The 24,582-nt window shown below is 38.1% G+C and overlaps 1 protein-coding gene across 1 annotated transcript in view; it reads right to left on the bottom strand.

Moving 5' to 3' along the window:
• Positions 1-24,582, bottom strand: part of RH39 — a 138,591-nt gene that overhangs the window by 88,591 nt on the left and 25,418 nt on the right. The window contains exons 2-4 of the mRNA XM_089798056.1: positions 10,719-10,814; positions 10,446-10,634; positions 10,189-10,329 (exon numbers count right to left, since the gene is read on the bottom strand). Coding sequence (XP_089654182.1) covers positions 10,189-10,329; positions 10,446-10,634; positions 10,719-10,814 — 426 coding nt within the window. The remainder of the gene's footprint in view (positions 1-10,188; positions 10,330-10,445; positions 10,635-10,718; positions 10,815-24,582) is intronic.

Raw genomic sequence — 24,582 nt, 5'->3', positions numbered from 1 at the left:
ACGTTGTTTACGAAGGAAAAAGACAACAAACCCCCTCCAAAGAAGTCATTGGATGAAGCCACTAGCCAAGAACTTAGGAGGATAAAACTTCGTTTCACCTATAAGTTTTCGTGGGAACCTAGGCACAAATGCGTAGGAAAATACACTACTATGAGGTCATGTCAGACGGTAAGGAAGAACAACAGGATCCATCACCCGAAGGGGATAGCTGACTGGAGGTTCCTACTGAGGTCAACTTAAACTATGCAGAAAGGATCGTCAAACTGGTATGGCACAAAGGCACCATCACTCTTGCCAATAGCCCAAGGTGCACATTTTTCAGGGTATAAGGAACCCTCCAAGGACAAAGGGTCATAGTAATGCTGGACAATGGAGTCACCCTTAGTTTCATAAACCCATCACTTGTAAAGCGAAGAGGTTTTCCTACAGATGCGCATGTGAGATTCCAAGTCAAGGTGGTCGTAGGGACACTCTTATCATGGAACCACCTAGTTCCCCAACTAAGCATTACAAACCACATGGTGACAGAGAACTTTATAGTGGATCTGGATGACATGAAGGTCATTTTGGGCATCAATTGATGGAAACTCTAGATGAGTACACACAAAGCTTCAAGTGGATGGACGACTCCTTCATAGTCGATGGGACGAAGGCTATCCTAAGAGGGAGGGTGAATGATGGACCAAAGGAGGTTTCAGCACGATGGATGGAAGCCGTTTTCTAACATGATGACATTGCCTGGGCAGCACATTGCTTTGTTTCAACAAGAACCTATAGAGAGGCAGCAAGAGTACTGCCAAGATGATGAGCTTCAAAGCATTTTGGATAAGCATGAGAGGTCTTTCGCTGACATTCCACCTAGCATACCTCCACGCCCGGGTTTTGAGCATACCATCAAATTAGAAGTTGGCACCAAGTCAATCATCAGCGCAACGTACCGCCATCCCAAGAACTATAAAGATGAGATTGAAAGATAATTCAAAAATTGTTCGACAAGGGATAGATCTGACCTAACTCTAGCCCCTTTGCATCATCAGTGATAGTAGCAAAAAAGAAGGATGGGACATTACGCATGCATGTTGACTACCATATGTTGAACAAGAAGACAATCAAGAGTAGATAACCTGTTCCCAGGATCGATGAACTACTAGATGAGTTGCATAGCACAGTCTATTTTTCTAAAATAGACCTCCATTTTGGATATCATCAAATTTGCATGAGAGAACAAGATGTGGAAAGAATGGCTTTCTGATGTCACTACAGACATTATGAATTGTTGTTCATGCCATCTGGGTTAATGAACACACTAGCCACATTCCTATCATGTATGAACTGAATATTTAACAAACAATTATGTAAGCTCCTCTTGGTATTTTTTGATGACATTCTTACTCATAGAAAAACGTGGAAAGAGCATTTGAGGCATTTCGATGAATCCCTAGGCATTATGGAGGCACAATTGTTGTTCACCAAACAGTCCAAGTGCGAGATTGGGATGATGGAGATATTCTACTTGGGACATGTCATCAGTGGGTATCAAACCCTGTAATATCCCCATCATAAAATAAATGAAATATTAAACTTTGTATGTGGGACTGATTGATTAGTATATCTCAAGGCTTGTTTCTATTTCAATTAATTTGTAGGTGTTTGTTGTGTCATGTGTTGGCATGTTATTTCTCCTTTAGTAGTTTTCCTCTGATGGGGTATATATTTCTGTCAAGTTGGACATTGACGATATGCATCTGATTTTTATTATATTGTGAACCCGTTTGGGATTATGATTGTGCATCATTTAGGAAGTGAAAGATCTTCCTTATTTGGCCTATAGCAATTTTGGTGGGTGTCATCCTCACCCTATTCTAGTTCGGTTTCAACTACTCAAATTTGGCAAATTGAAGCATCATCGTTTATGACTATAGTTATCTATTAGTGTTGATAAACTACTGTGTCTGAAATACATGTACATTAATTTGTTGATTATATCTTTGTTTTCTTAAGTACATATACATTTTCCGAGCATCTGAAATATTTTCCTTCCCACATCTTGAGCAGCTTCTAACCTCTATACTACCCTCTTTCACAAATCATACGATCCGTTGGTGTCAATTTATGCTCTCTATATCCACCATCCTATTGTCACCATCTCACCAGCCATACCATACAATAACAATATTGTCCTTTGCATATTGTACAACCCCTATACTTGTAAAACAGCCTTTATCTCCATACATCACACTGCTAAACCCCCTACAATACATAGTATCTCAAAGACACTGTAGGGTGTCCTATACACTATACGATTGAGGCCTACTCACATTACGCCATAGGGTGGTAACCGTATGTGTTGTTTTACATTGTACACCCTCTTTCTTGCTTACTGTACAGCCTCTTCTTCTTCATCATACATCTCTATGAGGTGTTATTGGTTACACTATTCAGTGTGGGATAATTTCTAATCCAGCCACCGGCATAGGAAAATTACAATGGTATCATCATCAATGGTCCTATCAGCATGTGGATAGTAAATGCAAATTTATACCTAGAAAAGAAGGCGGTACCACTCAGTTGAGGGAATGGGAGATTCGCATGATCCCACTGCCCAAGTCATGTTATTGCTGAGAGAGTTCTTTGCGCACAAGGTAAAGATCAATGACACTCCGCATTTCATGGAAGAAACGCTACGAAAGTTGGTTGAAGGAAAAATATCATAACACAATGAGCACACTGATGACTCAGTTATAGGGAAGAAAAATTCTCATCCTACATGTTCTCAACCCTCCATGCCAACCTTCCCTCCACGAACGGAGGTAACTCACAAAGAATGGGACCCAACTTTTTTTTCAAATGCAAGAACAGTTACGGGAAGATTGGAGGAATGCACATATCAAAGGGGATATATCTTACAAAGATTATGCTGAATTAAGAATTAGGTACTCTCGTGGTGGCAACCGTGGTTATTTCAATGATGATCTCAAGAGGAAGTTGAGCAAGGTAAATACGTCATCGTTTGATAGATCTAGATCAATCTCTGCACAGGCATGGGTAATGAAAGTGGACACCTACTTCCAGCTCAATTTGATGCCCGAAGAGGAAGCAATTAAATTCACCGCACTCCACCTTGACGGAGTGTCCACGAATGGTGGCATCGCAGTATGGTTACTCTTGGGCATGACCAAGTAAACACTTATGTCGAGTTTACAGAAAGACTTATAGATTGGTTTGATGGAAAAGATCCATAATTCAATTTTAAAGAATTGGCACAATTGTGGCAAACCGGGTCAGTTGATAATTACATCACTGAGTTTAAAATATCCTTTGTACTGGTTACTGACATATCAGAGAGATGACAGACCGTATTGTTTATGGATGGTCTAACATAATTGCTGAAGGGTTGGGTAAAGGGTTTCAATCCCATCACCCTCTCGGAGACAATCAAGAATGCTCAAAGCATGGCATCATCATCAACGTCATCTTCTGAGAGTTACTCCCACACTGAACCACCGTTGGCTCTAAAGGAAAAGGACAACAAACCCCCCCTGAAGAAGCCATTGTTGGATGAAGCCACATAATAGGAACTTAGGAGGAGAAAACATTGCTTCACCTATACGGAGCCATAGGAACCTAAGCACAGATACTTAGGAAAAGGGAAAATACACTACACTAAGATCATGTCAGACGAAGAGGAAGAACAAGAGGATCTGACACTCGAAGGGGAAAGCCAATCAAGACGTCATCTTAAGCCATACAGAAAGGATCACCGCACTAGTATGACACGAAGCCACTAGCCCTCTCATTGGTAGCCTAAGGTGCATGGTTTTCAAGGTACGAGGAACCCTCCAAGGACAGAGGGTCATAATAATGTTGGACACCAAAGCCACCCTTAATTTCATGAACTCATCACTTGTAAAGCGAAGAGGCTTACCTACGGAGGCACGTATGGAATTCCAAGTCAAGGTGAATGGAGGGACACTCTTATCATGCACCCACCTAGTTCCCTAACTAAGCATTACCATGGGAAACCACACAGTGACAGCAGACTTCTTTATAGTGGATCTAGATGACATGGAGATCATTCTAGGCATCCAATGGATGGAAACTATGGACAAGTAGACACAAAGCTTCAAGCTGATGGACTTCTCCTTTGTAGTTGATGGGAAGAAGGTTGTCCTAAAAGGGATGGCGAATGATGGACCGAAGGAGGTTTCAGTACAACGGATGGAGGCCATTTTCTAACATGATGACATTTTTAGGCAGCACAATGCTTCATATCAACATAATCTATAAAGGGGCAACTGACGTACTACCAAGATGATGAGCTTCAAGGCATTTCGGATAAGCACGATAGGAATTTTGTCAACATTACACCTAGCATACCTTCACACTCGAGTTTTGAGCATACCATCAAATTGGAGGTTGGCACCAAGCTAGTCATCACCACACTGTATGACAACAATAGTCCTATGTATACCATACAGCAGCCCCTATACCCATATGACAACCTTTATCTCCACACGTGGTAACAGTACGAGTTGTTCTAAACCATACACCCTCTTTCTTGCTTATCGTACAACCTTTTCTTCTCCATCATACATCTCCATGAAGAGTTAATGGTTACGCTGCTGAGTGTGGGCTAATTTATAATCCATCCATTGGTATGGCAACATTACAAATAAGGATTCTCATGTTTGCAAACTAAAGAAGGCTCTATATGGTCTTAAACAAGATCATGTAGCCTCATATGAGAAGATAAACATTTATCTTTCAATGTTAGGGTTCTCCAAAAACAACACAGATCTGAACCTTCACTTCAAGGTAATAAGTGGTGACATATTGATTCTCATTCTTTATGTTGATGACTTACTGATTATAGGAAAAGACCATCTCATTGCCATATGTAAACAAGATCTAGTATCTAAATTTAACATAAAGGATTTGGGTCTTCTACATTATTTTCTTGGTTTAGAAGTATGGCAGCAGGCTGATGGTATTATCCTAAATCAAAGAAAATACACTATTGACCTACGGATACAAACTTAAATAATTTTAAACAAGTTGTAGCTAACTCAAAATTAACAAATTCCACTCTCTACTGGCAAATGATTGGATCCTTGATGTACTTGGTTAACACCAAACTAGATATTTGTTATGCAACAAATGCGCAGTGTCGGCTTATGTGTGCAACACAATTACACTTAGTTATAGTGAAACATATTATGAGATACCTAGGTGACACAAATGGATATGGCTTAAGATATAATAATGACTTAAATCTACGTGGCTATACTAACTCAAATTGGGCAAGAAGAATAGTTGATCATAAGAGCACCTCCTGATGTTGAAGGATAGCACAAAGGTCCACAGAAGCCAAGTACATCACAGCATCTATGGGAGCTTGAGAAGCTGTATGGTTAAGAAAACTTGTTGTGGGACTATCTGGACAATCCTTGCCCCCCACTATCATTCGCTGTGATAATCAAAGTTGCATAAAGCTTTCAGTGAATCCAGTATTCTATGACAGATCAAAGCATATTGAAATTCCCTACCATTATGTTAAAGACATGGCAAAGAGAAATGCTAACCAATTGAGGTATATTAGCACAAATGAACAAATAACAAACATTCTCACCAAGCCTCTCTCTAAAACAAAGGTGGAATACTTTAGAGGTAAGCTTGGTATGATAGAAATGTAATCTTATTTGAGATTGAGTCTCAATATTAATATATACTAAAAATGTTTAATATGTAAACTCTTTTGTCTTGTGTGATTAATGACTCAATGGGCCCCTATGAACATCATTGAAAGGTGACGACCTTCCAATGATGAACACTTGTATCTTTTGATTATTATTGTGAGGTGGCGACTTTACAAGAATCAAATCTTACTAGTTACTACCATGATGGATATCATGTAAATTGATATTCGTGGAGGTCATGAAAATTGATCTCTCTTAAGTAAATTAACTGAGTGGTGGATATCACGAAAATTGATATTTATGGATAGCCAAAATGAGTTATTTTACTAAGATATTTCATGGTGGATATTTGGTGATACAATATCTATGGATATGCCATGAGAAGATATCCTTAAGGTAGGCATCATAAGACATGATGCTTGTGCACATACCATAATGGATATTATGAGTATGGTGAATATAATTGAACGTGATATTCATGGACATGTCATTATTCCCGATATCACCATGAGGTAATATCGTTTATGGTGGATATATGAGACCTGATATCTGTGGATATGTATAACTTCTGATATCATACTGAAATGATATCTCTACAACTTGTGTTGATCTATTGTGTTTTCATCTAGATAGTAATCATCCTCCCTAGCTAAGAGAGAGTGTTAATGATTTCTAGCTTCCGTTGGATTAGTCCAATCAATGAACCCAAATGCATAAGTGGTCTATCAACTTTGAGCATTTGATATCTATCCTCCTTCTATATCTTGCTCAATAATTTTTATGAGTACTGTTAACATAATACATGATAAATAATTATTAACACTTATGTATGTATACATATATATATACATACATACATCTATATACACACACACACACACACACACACACACACACACACATATATATATACATATATTTAATAATGCCTATACATATTAAACATAGTAACATGGGGACGCGTCCCTACCCTTTTTCCTTGAAGCACCTGAGACGAGAACACACCTAGGATGGGGAGGTGTTCCCATGTCCCTAGCGCCACCACTACTGGGTCGTCGTCTCGTCGAGGATGGAGGGACTTCCTCACATCCCCTATGGGGATAGGGGCACGGGAACAAGTCCCCTAAGGAGACAGGGGGGAACAACTCCCCTGACCCCTCCAAGGGATGGCTAGGTGTGCCCTATTCAACCAAAAAAAATAAAGTTTGTTTAAAAAAATTAAACATGTTTTATTTATTCTATTGGGTGTATTGAATCTCATATCATGTTGCTCAATGTAATCATCTCTATGACAAGATTGTAATGTCCCCGTCATAAAATAAATGTATTTAATTAAACTTTGTAACAAGCCGATTGATTTAATTTATCTCGGACCCATTTTATTTTGTCTTCGTAGCTAGTGTCGCCGTCGGCTATCTTTGTACACCCTTGGAATGGTTTCCCGATGGGTATTTAAGCACAGTTGTAGGTAGTTTGTAGGTATGCTTTGGATTATATTTTCTCTAGACTCCGGATTCCTGTTGGAGTTTGGAATTGTTCGCCATTTCGGAAGTGAAAGATCTTCCCTATTTGGCTCGTGCAGTTACAGTGGGATTCAACCTTCACCCTATTCCGTTGTTGCATGTATTACTTGGATCGGATCTGGGAAGTTGGAGTATCTTTGGTAATTATTATTCACATCTAAGTCTCTGTTATTGTGGATTTTTCTATGGTGTACTGTGTATGAACCACGATTAATTCTGTGTTGGATTCTGGTTCCTATCCCCCTTTCTCTATGTTGTCCTTCCTAACAACTTTCACTGTACATACACCTCGACTTACCCATCATTTTGTAATAAGATATGTCTTTTGCATCACCGTACGCCCCTACTATAGTCACCGTACTGTCTGCTTCAAGACACCATACGGCCATCTCTAATCCACCATACAACTTGCTCTAATTCAACCGTATGACCTTCCTGGCACAACGTATGACATTCTAAATTTCAGTCGTAAGGCTTTGTTTCACTCCTCCAATTCAAGCCGCGCAAAACAAAAAAGTGACCGTGCAGCACGGGAGCATCTTCGAAACTGTTCGGGAACATTACAAAGATACTCATACTTTCGATATCTATGACTGTTATTATTTAATATTTATAAAATAGAAGTTAGAACTCTTTCATTTGCTCATTCGAGTATTTAAAATTTTAATATTTATTGTTCAATGTTCAATGTGATATTCAAGACTCAAGAATTTAAATTTTAGTAAACTAGTATTTAATTTTACGTCTTTATGTCTTATATTGTTATACATATTTTCATTACTAGCATTTTATGTACCAAATGTACAATATATAGTATATACACCCCCCCTCCCCCTCTCATTCCCCACTGCCATCCCCAAATTGAGGCCCCTTTGTCCCCCTGCCTAGAAACCTGTCCCCCCATCCTCCAAAGCAATGTAACTATGATATTAAATATATATACATATATTATATGTTGTTAACATCTATAATCCGCATTACTCACATATCATAACAAGTGTCAATATTGAGTATCGACTTATCTTTAATCAAGTATATCATTGCCGTGTATGAATTATATGTAATCGATGAAGATTATCAATCTGTGCATTCTTATTAACCTACACTACTGTCGATAATGAGTATCGACATTATCTTCTCATATCGGTCAATACAAATTATTGACTTTAATTATAAATAAACCATATTGATAAGCTGTGATCATTCATAATTAGCATTAAGAAGCAAACATGTATTACGAATGGGCATCAAGATTAAAATACCATTAATTGTGCTTGGGACATGTCTCAAGTAGAGACATGTCTCTATGGGACACATGTCTCCACATTATCATATTTATATTGAGTGGCTATGAATCTTGGAGCACACAGAAAAAATAAAAGTAAAATTACAAGATACAGCAGCAATATAATATATACCTTCTCAAGTTGACATAAAATTATCATACTGTCTCAAGATCAAATTGTTCTTCCATCATGGTTCTTCAACATTATATTGATACGAAAATTAGGATCATTATAAATCAAGAATAAATCACATTGAGTCTTATTCTAGTTGCACTATTGTCAAATTGAGATCAACATAAAGTTTGAAATAAAATTTAAAAACATCACTTCAATTTAAATCTGATCAAAATTAACACTTTTTATAATTAAAACTACGAGAATGCTGAGAAGCAGCAAGCACTAATAGTTTGCAAGATGGCAACCATAAAAGAGTCGGTCTAAGTATTAGAAGAATCATTGCAGAGACTACATAGTATGCATGGGGAAAATAGGGACACATATAAAGTTCCCATGAAATCTTGAATGCTTTTAGATCATTTTTACCAAGAAACAGAATTAATTATATTTTGGTTTGTAGTTGCAGTTGGTAGCATAAACACCAGTGAATTTTATAAAGTTATATTAAAAATAGAGATATTTTTAAGGTCGATGTGCATATATGTAGGAATCTGGCACTGTCTCATCCAGTCAGCCTGGCCCATCAAACATAACAACATAACGAACTTTCAACAAAAAAGGCAGCAAAATTTAACAATTTCCTGTGTGCACTCTTGTAAAAGACGGAAGCCACATACACCTAGAGTGGGTTACATCCTTGGGTATTTCTGGCAATTTTCTTGTAGCAGCATGAGAAAGCAAAACACCAGATAGCTTAGAAGCAGATCATTTGCAATTGGAGGTACAACCTTTTGGTGGGACATTGCTTCGCCACTGTTTTCTAAACAGTGAGTTGGATTATCATAATAGCTCTTGCAAGGAAAAAATTGCATGAAAGTAAGACCACATATTTGTTAACAATGAACAGGGAACTTCAAGTAATCCAAGACTGCAAGTTAAAAGTTTTGACTTGAGCAGTAAATATCACAAAGGAAGACATTTGCTCTGCTGCTAGATATGTCTATGCCTTGAAAAAAATATACCAACCCATAATACAGGAAACCATTTGCCTCCACTACTAGATACTATGCCTCCAAAAATAATAATATCATTCATCAATAACAGTGTTTACTTCAAACTTCAAAGCAGTGAGCCCTTCCTAGGCTTGAATGAATGTTTTTAAAGCAAACTTCTATATTTCTAGTTTTGTTATGGTAAATTGGTGCCAGTAATCAAAAGATTACTCCCGTTAACCCATATCATCTGGCTACCAAAGCTGAACTCTTTTTATCAGAATATGTTAGTATTTACCTATTTTCATTCAACAATCTGAACATATCTGTCATATGATATGTTTAAGAATTAAGATACAATATTTACGTCCTTATAGCAGAACCTGCATTTTGCTATTTACCAGGTAGCTGTGTGTTTTTCTGGTTTTTATTACTAAATTGGAGCCGTCATTATTCTAAGAACACTAAGGTAAAACCAAACAGGCCAGACAATTTGCCAATATATTTCTTCAATTACTAGTACCACAATTCATACTCTTGATTGGATCAATCAAATAAATATTTAGAGAAACACCTTCGTAATGGTTGCTGTTACCAAAACTGTCTGAAAACCTTTATCCCCAGGTTTTGATGCACGATTTCTCAGTGGGTTTAAAATTTTGCGAAGGTCGGGACCAAAACCACGATCAAACATGGTATCTGCTTCATCAAGGACCTGAAATAATTTTAATGGGCAGGGTATAAATTGTCATGCTCCATGTCAAATTTATAACAAAATTCATTATGATGTGAAATAATTTAACTCAGAGATTTGTCAGGAGAAGAGCTCACCACATACTTGATATCGCCATAGAACATATTGCCCTGATCAATATGTTCAAGCAACCTTCCTGGTGTACCCACTAACATCTCAATTGGATAGCTTAGAGCATCTTCCTGAGGCTTCATGCGGCTTCCACCACTTATCATTGTTAATCGGAATCGTGCATGATGTGATATAGACTTGGCTACTTGAAACACCTGATGAAACCAGAGACATTAAACAAAATTTAAGTTAAAAAATGATAGCAATATGTGATAGCCGCCACAGAAATGATTCTCAACCTGCTCTGAAAGCTCCCTGGTAGGACACAAAATGACAGCTCGAGGTCGTTTTGGCTTTGACTGCATACCAACTTTTGCTTCATCTCTCCTTAAGAGCTATAACCACAAACACAACAGGCATTTTTGTAACAGAAACATAATAAATAATACAAATGTTTCATGACAAAATATCATGGAAAACTAAAATAATGGCACCCATATCCAACAAAATTCTATATCACGTAAATTATAAACCTTAAAGGGAAATTATTTGGAAATATATTTGTATAAATTATGCAAATAAAGATTCAGCCTTTCTCTCTCTACATCAAGCAATTACCAAGCAACTTGTTTTACTATTCAATGTCTCATGCCTAATGCACAACAGTAATCATCAGTCAAGGTCAGGATCTATTAGTTTGTAAAACGATAGAACCATGCACTAAGAATAGACGTGTATTGTAATTGTTAGCATAAAGGCCTGTTCGAAAGAAAAAGCCTTAAGAGCCAATGAGACAAGAAAGGGCCAAACAAGTATGAGGTTATACATATATGATATTTAATTCTTTATTGAGAAATAAATCGCACCTAGAAAATATGGGGTAATAATATGGTAGCTTCTGGGACCACATCCTCCTTGGTCCACACATGCTTAAAATAATTCAAAGGCATTCAGATTTTAAGAACAGGGCCCCGTCAAGATTCTTGGGACTTAGCAAGCTATGGCTGAACAGATAAGCAAAGAATTTCAATTCTCCAGAAAAACACCCCCCTGGAGTTCTAGATTGAGTACATTCTATGTACTTCACTCTTTGACAATGAGACAAGTAATGGTAGAAATATGAAACAATTCAGAACACTTGTCAGCAGGGATGAAAAAGAAATTAGAAATTTTACTGTACCAGGTCAAACTTTGGAGTATAATTTGAAAATGACAATCAAAAGCAATCACCCTCAAGCATGGCAAAAGCATATTCTCTCAAGAATATGATTGCAAGATTGTGTTCTATAAATGCAAGTATGAGCATAAGCATGCACCTTCTGCCAATGATTGTGAGATAAGGGGCAAAGTACTGAGAACAACAATCATTGCCAAAATTTTCCATAACCCTGCCAAGCTCTGAGGAACCAACCTAGGAAGAGAAAATTCAAAATAATAAAGGTGGGGTGGGGGTGCAGTGATTTTTTGTGTTGCTGACCAAGGGACCTTTAGGAGCAGCATATTACCAAAGGCCATACAAATACTAGCACTTGCACCTTTGATAGGTAAAAGGGTTATGCCGAAAGTAAAATATATATCAAATGATCAATATTCTGGTATATTTATGGATCTCTACCCCTCTCTATTTCTATATCCATATGTCTCTCTCTAACTCACACACTCTCCCTAACTACCTACCTATCCGTACCTTTATATCTTGCTCACTCAGACATGTAGACACTTCTTTCTCCCTCCCTACCTCTATCTTATCTTACCCCTCTTTGCAATTCACCCCTCTATCTATATATCCCATTTCCTCTATTCCCTTGGGTCTGCACTACCCTAGACCTATATGTGCATATCTAACTGCATCTATATCTCTATTTAACATAATTAAATATATTGAACAATTCACTATGCCCTAGTATTTATAGTGACTTATAGAGTAAGTTTAATTATTACTCAAAAAATGACAAAATGCGAAGACAATTCAAATATTGCAAATATTAACATAAAATATTATCTGTAAAAATAATACCACAAAATAAATATGTTGACAATTTTTTCGTTAACTTACAAATTTAATTATATGAATTTATATTCAAATAAAATTGTTCCAAATTGATCTATCATAACAAGTTAATTTATAACTATATTTAATAAGATAGAAATCGGTGCTCTGAAACAAGGAATCGTTCACAATGTGTTTGATTAAGGGTTAACTAAAACACAACTATTTTCTTTCTATGGAAAGTAAAGGCATAAGCACTCCCTTGTACAAAAGATTAGATTCTAAGAAAAGATGAACTAATGGATTGACCAGAAGGAGTCTACAATCACATTCATCTTCTTGGTATGTAGTGACTAATTGACACTTCATCATGCTTCATTTGTGTAACAAGGTTCCAGATTGAACCTGACTCTTAATCCTAAACCAAATTGCCCCTAACTCTAACTCTAACTAAATGCTAACCACAACCCTTAATAAAATGAACCCACATCCTATTTGAAATCTTAAACCTAATTGAATATTGAACCAAACACCCCCAACCATAACCCTAAAATAAATTAGACTCTAAACCAAATTGAATCCTAGCTCTCCCTTGTTGGGAGGTTGGTGCCTCCATCCACTCTAGGTCGGTGCCTTTGTCCAACATAGACCGGCAGATTTGTGACATGTACTTAACCGCCTCTCGTGGATCCTTGTCTCTAGTTGTTGTAACGTTCACTGACAGCTTGAGGTTTTGGTGTAACGGCAACAATGATTCCAAAAAGTGGTATCAGAGCATTGGGTTACGGGTTCAAATCCCTCGGGTCATGCTAAGGGGGGGATTGTTGGGAGGTAGGTGCCTCCATCCCCTCTAGGTTGGTGCCTTTGTCCACCATAGACCGACAGATTTGTGACATGTGCTTAACCACCTCCCGTGAATCCTTGTCTCTGATTGTTGTAACATTCATTGACAGCTCGAGCTTTTGGCGTAACAGCAATAATGATTCCAACATCCCTTACCCAAAAATAAATCCTAAATATAAACAAATTCAAAGCTCACTTTATACAAAGCCCAATGTCTAAAATATGATTAATTTGTCATCAAACATAAAATCAACATAATATACTTCTTGGTCATTCAATGTTGGTACACTCTATGTTGATGATTCATTCCTATATCTGCAATAATCTTATGTTAGAAGAATTGTCTAGGATTGGATCCTTCAGTGGAAGTAACATTGTCATACAGAGTGTTTGGAAATGTGATAGCACTCTAAGTAATGTTGATTGAGGACGAAAGGTGTCAAAGGTGCTTTTCCCTTGGGTACTTTTCCCTCAAGTATTTTACCCTAGGTACTTACTTCCCTTAGGTACTTTTTCCCTCGGGTATTTGCCTCGAGTACTTGCCCTTAGGTACTTTTCCCTTAGGTGTTTCCCAAGGGTATTTCCCTTGGCTACTTGCCCTCGAGTGTCTCCTTAGGTATTTCCATCAAGTACTTCCTCGGTTACTTTTCTCTTGGGTATATCATAGTGGTATGTGACATGCAATGGAAACTCCGGTATCGCGTGGTTGGGTACATTACATAATTTGATCAATTGATTGTAATTTATTGAATGTTGGATCATAATTAACAAAGTAACAAGAATCGAAATCGGCAAGGCCGAATCAAATCGTGAATCGGCCATGAATCGGAATCGAATCGGCCATGAATCGGAAAATTTAAAAAACCCTTGAAATTTAGTGAGTAACTTATTTCATAAACCCTTTATCGCTGATTCGATTCACCGATTCACAAAAAATCGTTTGGCTTGAATCGAATCGCTGAATCGCGTGAATCGCATGAATCGCCGTGATTCTTGGAACTATGATAATTAATATGATTATGAAATGAAAAAATTTAAATTTTAAAAAGTCTTGTTGTAATGTCTATATTTGATATTTTCAAGTTTGACATTTGTCATTTGAATACTACAACTGGACTCTAGTTATTATGTTATACATCTTTATCTTTTTAACACTAAATTTACAAGTACTAATACTATATGTATTATGCCCGCCCCCACAACTGGCCTACAATTTCCACATTTTCTAAGCTACGAGGGGTCGGGCAAATAGCCAAGGGACATTCCCTAAAGCTCCCCTATCCCTAAAATGCTCAAGCTACAGAGACGACAGTTTAAAGGGGTTGGGACACATCCCCGTTTGCATGAGTAATTCATTAAATAAGGAAATATAATAAATTGTGTGTGCCACTATGTATAAAAGATGATATTTTTTATTGCTATACATTTAGTTTCTAATATATTGTTCAATAATTATGATTAGTGACAAAAAGAACTCAAAAATGTTGAGACTTGTAACAATGCAATCACAAAAAGAACTTAATTAGAAAGTGTAGAAACTTGTAACAATGTAGAGTGAGCATTTTATTACAATTCCACATTAACATATAAAGACTTCAAGTGCTTAAAATGTCACCATCAAGGATCCATTTCCAATACCATTTTCAAAAGCATTTTGGAGGAAGTTGCAGGACAAGAAATCTACTCATTATGGATGGATTCTCTGGGTACAACTAGATATCCATCGCTGAAGAGGATAAACTCAAGACGACCTTTGTAGTTGAAGATGACACGTATACATACAATCGAATGTTGTTCGTACATTGTAATGCTCCGGCAATGTTTCAGAGGATCATCCTACATATCTTAGATAAAATGTTAATGGGGAGCATTAAGGCCGTCTTGGACGATTGGTCCAAATTCAATGATGAAGACACACACTTAGTAGCCCTTTAGGAATGAGTGGAGAGATGCAGATGGGTGAGACTGGCACTTAATCCTAAGAAGCGCAGATTCATGGTACTCCAAAAAAAAAAATACTAGGACATATTGTATGCAAGGCCAGATTAAAGACAGATCTGGACAAAGTACGAGTGATTCTTGTGATGGAACCTCCTATAGATGCAACTAGAGTGAAATCATTTCTGGGGCACATTGGCTACTACCAAAGATTCATTCACATTTTTTCTCGGGTGTCTTACCCACTGGATAAGCTGACCTAGGAGGGGGAGTCATACGTGTGGGGAACAAAGAAAGGAAAGGCATTCGAGGAAATAAGGGCATGACTAGTGGAAGCAACCATCCTGGCATATCCCAACTGGGATAAAGAATTTCATGTCCATGTTGATGCATCGAATTTTGCCATTGGGACTACATTAGCACAAACAAGCGACCATCAATTGGACCACCCCATCTACTTTGCCAACAGACTTCTCTCCAAGGTAGAGAAGAATTAAAACACGAAGGAAAGCAAGCATTGGGGATGCTCTATGTCTACAAAAGTTTCGGCACTATTTGTTGGCAACTCCATTTGTTTTTTATATGGACCATCAAACCTTAAATGTACCTAGTAAATAAGCCAATCATCCAAGGACAAGTAAGCAGAAGGTTGCTTGAACTATAGGAGTTCACATTCAATGTTGTAGTACGACCCAGGAAAAGCCAAGTAGGTGCCGACCACCTACCCTGAATCAAATCAAGGGAGCAGCAAGGTGTCAATGACGACCTTCCAAACATGCATCTCTTTAGAATTGTAGTTCTACCCTCAGACTACACAAGTATTGGAGAGTACCTTTTCACAGGAGAGTTCCCTCGAGAGATGCAACCGAGTGAGAAGGAAACTAGTCCCCTAGGAGTTGAAAATTTCAATTGATCAATGGATTGCTATATAAGATGGGTCCTAGTCAAGTACTTGGACAGTGCATCATGGAGGAAGAAGCTCCAAGGGTACGTAGGAAAGCCCACGAGGGTTCTACACGAGGACATATGAGACCAAACACAACCACACGGAAGGTGTTACTCGCAAGGTTGTGGTGGCCAATGATATACAATACTATGAGGGAGTGAGTGGTAAGCTACAAGACATGTCAATGATAGACCGGAGGGAAGCATTTGGAAAGAGAACTCGTGACTTTGAACCGCTCTAACGCGTAGGAGTTGTTTGAGAGATGGAGACTCAATTTTATGGGGTCACTTAAGGCAAGCAAAGCACGTTGGTGTAAGTATATTGTTGTAGCGATAGAATATCTTATCAAGTGGGTCGAGGCACAAGCTTCCCAGATAATTCAGCCTTAAGTACAGCCAACATCATATACGAGAAAATAATTACAAGGTATGGAATAGTCGAGGCACAAGCTTTCCAGATAATTCAGCCTTAAGTACAGCCAACATCATATACGAGATAATAATTACAAGGTATGGAATACCCATCCAAATCACTAGTGATAGAGGGGGACATTTTGTGAATCATGTTATAAAGTTGTTCACTACAGAGTTTAAGATTTTTCACTCATTCTAGAGTCCCTACTACTCAAGAAACAACAACCAAGCTAAAGCTACCAATAAGATATTGGTGTCTGTAATCTACAAGTCGTAGAGAGTTGAAGGAGAAGATTGGGAAGAAATGTTGTCATCAGTCCTGTGGGCCTACCGCACCACGTACAAAGTCACTATGGGATAGACCCCTTTTTAGTTGATGTACAGACAGGAGGTTATCATACCTGCTGAATTCATGGTGCCAAGTCTCAAAATAGCCATTGAAAATAGGTTGGGAGATATGGAGAGTCTAAGAGAGAGATTATACAATCTCAACAAGTTGGATGAACATCATATAATGGCATAGTGGGCAACCGAGATAGCTTAGCAGCGAAGGAAGGTGTGACATGGCAAGCATCTCAAGCGAGCGAGATTTACACCTGGGCAGCTAGTTTTAAAATACAATAGATGAAATGAAATTAAGTCAGGAAAGTTCAAAGTGAAATGGTTTGGCCACTTTAAGGTGCAAGAGGTTGGGGTAATAGAACAATTAAGTTATGGACTTTGGATGAGAAGGAAGTAGCGAACCCCGTCAATGGCTCCAAATTGAAGATCTACCATGAAAGGCACAAGGACAAAAAAGACAAAAATGACAGTCTAGACAACTTAAGGGAAAAAGTGTAAAAAAATTGAAAAAAAAGGAAACCACGCTATACGGTGGTATTGCATACCATCCTTGGTAATCCTCAAGGGGGACATATGAACATCGTACAACAGCAAGAAAAGACCCCGAAGGAAAACATTAACTCACCATATGACAAAGTGCAAAGAGGCAACAACCAAAATCATTGTGCAATGGAAAAGGATATAAAATACCATACGACATCTAATGAAGTGGCAACAACAGGAGTTACACATTCATTCCTTCACCATGCCACAGAAATAGACAAGCTTATCAAGGGGACCACCGTATGGCATGAATTGACCATCATTTATCATTAGACATAACCATTCGACGTTGGGAGTGAAAGAAAGAGAACCATAAGGAATCATACGACAATTTGAGGGAAATAGACGAACAAGACCACAAAGTCAATTGATTATTCTGGAGGTTAAATGCACAAAGGAAATCAGAGGTGCCAACTAGAAGCGAGGTTGCACGACATTTAATGTTGGAGAAGGTCGCACATTCAGAGGAAGCCATCGACGATAGGTAGAGTTTTCCACCAACAATGGCAAGCAAAACAAAAAACATTCATATCATATAGCGAAGATAACTATGAGAACAATTGAAGGAAAGAAATAAGAACACTGATATCATAATGCGTAAAGAAAAGTTAAAAATGTAAGTGGAAGAATAGTGGGAGATTTTTACACAAACATCAATGTGTGGAAAGTAAGAATAAGAGTCGTTGATATGACACAGTATGCAAGGGAGATAAAACGCCAAGCTACAACCCGAAAGAGCTGACTGAGGATAGGGAAAGCACACATAAGAATGGTACAAACATCGTCATACACAGCATACACATAGAAATGACCCTAACCATTTTCCTCTTGCACATAACTAACAAAGAAAAACCATTATGATGGATTCAATGAGCAAGAGAAGCTAAAAGGCGAAGTTGCAGATGCAAACAAGTGTGTCTAGCAGCAGGTTGGACAAAAATGCACAAGTGCTACCATCCAAGGTGAGAGTTGCAAGGCATATAGAGACAGGCAAGAAAAAGATAAGGCCAAAAGTGCAAATGGTGCCTACAACTTCATCAAAAGATTTTGTCACACCTCAAACACTATTGTTTGAGGGTTTGAATGGATTGGAGAGTTGAAAGTGGTGGTAGCAGATGCCTGATAGTGATCGCATAAAGGACAGCTTGAGGAAGGCAGAGGTGCATTAAGCAATACAAATGTCAATATTCCATATCAACGACTATGGAAGTGCCCTCAAAGCCATGATTTAGACCTTCAATAGACATTCATGGACTAGTGTAGTTCTTTACCTCAAACGAGATTTGGAAGTCTCATTTACAACAACGGAATTTACCCAGGCGTTTGGCATACCAAAGCACAAAGGGAAAAGGATTGATTTGAAGGCAATAAAAATTATGGGAGAAGTGAAAGAGTATTGGATCAAACTAGTATGCAGGGACTTGACAGTCGCAGAGATGGATTACCTAAAAAAGGCTTCCAAGAGTAGGGAAATGAAGAAGCCCTTCATTCAACAAGGACCATGGCATTCCCTTATGAATGTTGTGAAAATAAGACTTACACAATCCAATCGTACTTCAAGCATAGCCCTTCTACAAATAATTTTGATGAATGGTACAGTATTCGACTACGCTACATTATTGTCAAAGCAAAAGTGTGAGTTTATAACATTGTAGCATAAGACATTCTACATGCCATACTATGCCATTGGTCTCTTCCTAGATGCTACATGTAGATAGATTTCAGCTGATAGACTCGAGGTGAGACTGAGTCCCTCAACACTTAGCGAGCCACCAATAATGTGTTGGAGACATCTGGAAGGCCTTTGCAAGGCAGAAGAGGCGTAGACAAGTTGTCTCGGGATCAATATTGGAGGATACAAAACGTGGCTATCAAGAGACATCTAAAAGTTCTAGTAATTCAAATGAGGCAGATAGTAACCTGGTGGCAAAGGGTGACTCTGTGGAGATAGTCACTTCGACGCCCACACCTACACAAGTCCTATTTGCTACACCCTCCTACCCATCACAACACATTTAACCATCAGCACCACATGTATCCCTGCATTTGGAAGACTAGGGCATAGATAGATATGACTCCAGTGACACAGGTAGCATCAATCATGGCAGACCTCCGATAGTGGTTTCGAAGGCAATGGTTCTTGAGGCCATGATTCCTAAGGTAGTTGCTGAGAAAGTGGCATCAGGGACGGATGGGTCGCCACACTGAGCAATTATAGAGGAGTTGATGGAGATACCAGAGGTGTATGAAGCGAGGAACCTCTAAAGAGGGGAAAGCCTCAGGTTCGATTGGATGTGGTAGGGTCAAACATAGTACTCACAGTGGACGTTGTATTGTTAGCAGAGCAAGTGAGGGAGGCCGAAGTAATGTCCATCCAAACCCTTTCACTCGAGAGTATGAGTGCCTGGCTTAACCGACGATTTAAGATTGTTAGGATTGAACCACGGACAGAAATAACAATTATAGGCAAATATAAACAATATCAAAAAATAATAGATCACACAGAAAAGAACACAGGCACCAAGATTTAACGTGGTTCACCCAATCCTTGGGCTACGTCCACCAAACAGCAAGTCCAATATTATTATGATCCAGTGATTACAATCCGTAATCCCTTACAGCTCAATACCACTGCAAGAACCAATTTCACATCACCACTATGAAACAATCCTTAACCCTAAGCTCTTTTTATACAAGTATTTTTACCACTTTAGGGTTATAATTAATAATTAAATGTCAGCCCAAAATTCCGATAAAATAAGGCCCAAAAAAATTTTCAATTTATTAAGTATGTACAATACTTTCTTGATCAGTCACCACAAACTAACAATCTCCCACTTGGGGACTGATTAGGCTCCACACTAAACAACAATCTCCCACTTGGAGACTGATCTTGTAGCTATGCTGCTACTTCATGAGGCTCCCACTGGATCAAACCACCCTCGACCCTACTGTTCTTTTATTCATGTTCAGTCCAGAAGACCAACCGAAGCTGAAGAGGAGTTCAGCTTCTCCCTTGTTACTACCTTTGTAAACATATTTGCTAGATTGTCATCTGTATGTATCTTGTCCAACTTTAACTGTCCATCCTCCAAAACTAACTGAATGAAATGGTACCACAACTGTATGTGTTTGGTCTTTGAATGCAGAGCTGAATTCTTTGCAAGATGAATGGCACTTTGACTATCTGTAAACAAATAATTATCCTTCTAAGGGTGTCCCAACTCTTCCAAGAAGAACTGAAGCCATATCATCTCCTTGGTTGCCTCTGTAGTAGCTACATACTCTGCCTCTGTAGTGCATAAAGCATTAACCTTTCGTAACCTAGAAACCCAGCTCACGGCTGCCCCACCAACAGTAAAGACATAACCTGTAGTACTCCGCCTGGTGTCAATATCCCCTGCCAAATCTGAGTCAACATAGCCTTGTAAATCAATAGTAAAGCCCCCAAAGTGTAAACAATTATTAGATGTTCCTCTCAGATATCTGAGAATCCATTTAACTACATTCCAATGCTCAATTCCTGGATGACTCATATACCTACTAACAACTCCCACTGCATATGCAATATCTGGCGGGTACATACCATAGCATACATCAAGCTTCCTACAACTGAAGCATAGGGTACCTTGGACATCTTATCCTCCTCTTCTTGTGTCCTGGGACACATCTCCTTAGTCAACTTCAAATGACCAGGTAAAGGTGTGTTGATAGCTTTAGCATTCTCTATAGAGAAATGTTGCAACGCCTTCTCAACATAATCAGCTTCAGATAGCGTCAATTTCTTGTTCTTCTTATCTCTGCAAATCTTCATAACAAGGATTTGTTTTGCTGCCCTCAAACATAGCAAATACATGTGCTAATTGGCATTTCAGCCCCTTAATGTGATCCATGTTAAACCCAACTACAAGCATATCATCAACACATAAACATAAAATAATATAGCTATCATCATCCAACCTCTTAAAATAGACACAATGATCTAAATGACACCTACTGTAACCATGCTCATGTATAAAACTGTCAAATTTCAGATACCATTGCCGAGGTGCTTAATTCAAGCGATATAAACTTTTCTTCAATTTGCACACTAAGGTCTCCTTACCTTTGACCTCAAATCCCCGTGGCTGAGCCATATATATCTCTTCATCCAAATCACCATAAAGGAAGGTTGTTTTAACATCAAGCTGCTACAAATGCAAATCTTCAGTAGCCACAATACTTAAAACAGCACGGATAGAAGTCATTTTAACAACAAGAGAAAATATCTCATCAAAATCAATGCCCTTTTTCTGTGCAAATCCTTTGACAACTAACCTGGCTTTAAATCTTTTCTTACCTCCTTCCTCTTCTTTTCACCTGTAAACCCACTTATTCTGTAAAGCCATTTTACCTACAAGCAATTTGCATATATCCCAAGTCTTATTTTTTAGCAAAGAGTCCATTTCTTCTTTCATTGTAGACTCCCACTAAATCTTAGTATCCACCTGCACAGCTTCATCATAACATTCAAGTTCACCAACATTTGTTAATAAAATAGAATACAAAGAGGGAGAAAATCTTTTTGGAGCTCTAATTTGCCTTGTTGACCGTCTAACATTCACTGGTGTATGTGGTATTTGTTGTTGTTGTTGTTGCACATCATGAGAAATGGCTGAAACATCATCTTTTGGAATATCATCCAAAACTACATAATCATCTTCTTTTTTCTCATGTTGCTACAACAGATCTTTGTACAACACTTTCTCATTGAATATGACATCCCTACTTCTTACAATGTTATGATTTTCAAAATCCCAAAGCCTATAACCAAATTCATTAATGCCATATCCAACAAATACACATTTCTTTGACTTAGCTTCCAACTTGGTTCTATTTTCAAAATCTATGTGAGCAAAAGCTTCACAACCGAAGGTTTTGAAAAAAGAATAACTCACCTACTTACCAGTTCATGCTTCCTCTGGAATACCACAACCCAAAGGAGTAGAGGGACCTCTATTAATCAAATATACAACAATATTGACAGCCTCCGCCCACATGTGTAAGGGCAACCCAACATGCAACCTCATACTCCTTGCACGCTCCATTGTAGTTCTGTTCATGCGTTCAGCCACTCCATTTTCCTGTGGAGTCCTTGGAACAGTTTTCTGTCTACGAATACCATTAGTGGAGCAATAATCTTCAAATTCATAACTACAATACTCACCACCATTATCAAATCTGAGACATTTTAATTTCTTACCAATCTCATTTTCAACCAAGCATTTCCATTTCTTGAAAGTTTGAAATACATTAGATTTCTCTCTAAGGAAATAAACAAATACCTTTCTTGTTGCACCATCAATAAATGTAACATAATAATGAGAGCCTCCAAGGGAAGATACCTGAGCCAGTCCCCATACATCAGTATGCACAAGCTCTAATTTCTCCTTTTTGTTTTCCTTCCCAGTCTTCACAAAACTCACTCTCTTTTGTTTTTCATACACAAGTTTCACAGAAATCCATATTAACACATTTCAGACGTGGTAAAACTTTCTCTGAATGAAGTACTTTCATACCTTTCTCACTCATGTGTCCAAGTCTGTTGTGCCACAGCGTTGTATTAGAATCTACAGTAGTTATTTGTTCTCCCTGCTCAACTGCAGCAATTGTTTCTAAACATTCATTTTTTCTTTGAAAGAACTAAAGTAGAAGGAACAATATGACCTGTACAAAGATATAAGGTGCCTACTTTCACACCTTTTGCTACTACAAGAGAACCTTTTAAAACCTTCCAATTTTTATCATTAAAAGTAACTACACAACCCTCATCACCAAGTTGCCTTACTGATTTTAAATTCTTACTCAACCTTGGAACATGTCTTACCTCATGTAGTAGCCAATGATTCCCATTCTGCAACTTAATCTTAACTTTTCCCTTTCCAACAATCTGACAGGGTTCATTATCTCCCAAATAAACAAGTCCAAAATCCCCTTGGACATAATCAATGAAATAACGTCTATGAGGTGTGGCATGAAATGAAGCACCAGAATCTAAAACCTAGGAATCATCAACACTTTCTAAAGATGGAAGCAAAGCATCCTCTTCAAATTTGTTACCACATTTGCCTCCTTGTCTCCATCAAGTTTATCTCCTTGATTTTTCTTTCGATTCCAACAATCTTTCTTTTTATGACCTGGTTTCCCACAATACCACCAATTGTTTGGTCCTCTCAATTGAGACCTCCTCCCCTTTGACTTTCCTCTAGATTTCCCATGATTTCCGGAATTACTTCCTCTCTCAATCATTCTGCCCTTGCTTTGTGCATTCAAAGCACTTCCTAATGTAGATCCACCTGAAGTTTTCCTACGAGTTTCCTCACTCAACAACACCGATCACATCATCATATTTTAGGTTACTAGATCCAGGAACAAAATTACTCACAACCATTACCAAGCCATTTCAGCTTTCAGGCAAAGAACACAAAATCAAGAGAGCTCTAATTTCTTCATCAAAATTGATACCTATAGAAGATAATTGACTAGTAATAGTATTAAACTCATTTAAATGATCTGCAACAGATCCACCTTCTGCCATTTTCATATTAAATAAACGCTTCATAAGAAATACCTTGTTTGAAGCAAAGGGCTTTTCATACAATGTCGCTAGGGTTTTCATCAACTCTTCTGTTATTTTCGCTTTTGTAATATTAAATGTCATCGATGGTGCTAGGCATAATCGAATGCTTCCAAGTGTCTGTCTATCTAAAAGATCCCATTCATCATTTGACATAGATCTCTGATTCTTAGCTTTGCCTTCCAACGGCTTCCATAAATCCTTCTAATAAAGATAGTCTTCCATTTGCATCTTCCATAACTGGAAGTTCTGCCTATTAAACCTGTCAACCCTCAACTTAACCTTGTCTGCCATTGCTCCCACTCGACCGTGAGACTTTCCTATAGAGGATAACTGAAAAACAACCTCACTCTGATACCACTTGTTAGAATTAAACCACAGACAGAAATAACAATTACATGCAAATATAAACAATATCAAAAAATAATAGATCACACAAAAAAGAACACAAGACACCAAGATTTAACGTGGTTCACCCAATCCCTGGGCTACGTCCACCAAACATCAAGTCTAATATTATCATGATTCAGTG

This window comes from Cupressus sempervirens, chromosome 8 (genome assembly GCF_028749045.1).
Source record: "Cupressus sempervirens isolate cs-2001-9-10 chromosome 8, ASM2874904v1, whole genome shotgun sequence".
Classification (NCBI taxonomy): domain Eukaryota; kingdom Viridiplantae; phylum Streptophyta; class Pinopsida; order Cupressales; family Cupressaceae; genus Cupressus; species Cupressus sempervirens.
Note: the sequence above shows the minus strand (reverse complement) of the source record. Positions and strands in the feature narration are given on the sequence as shown.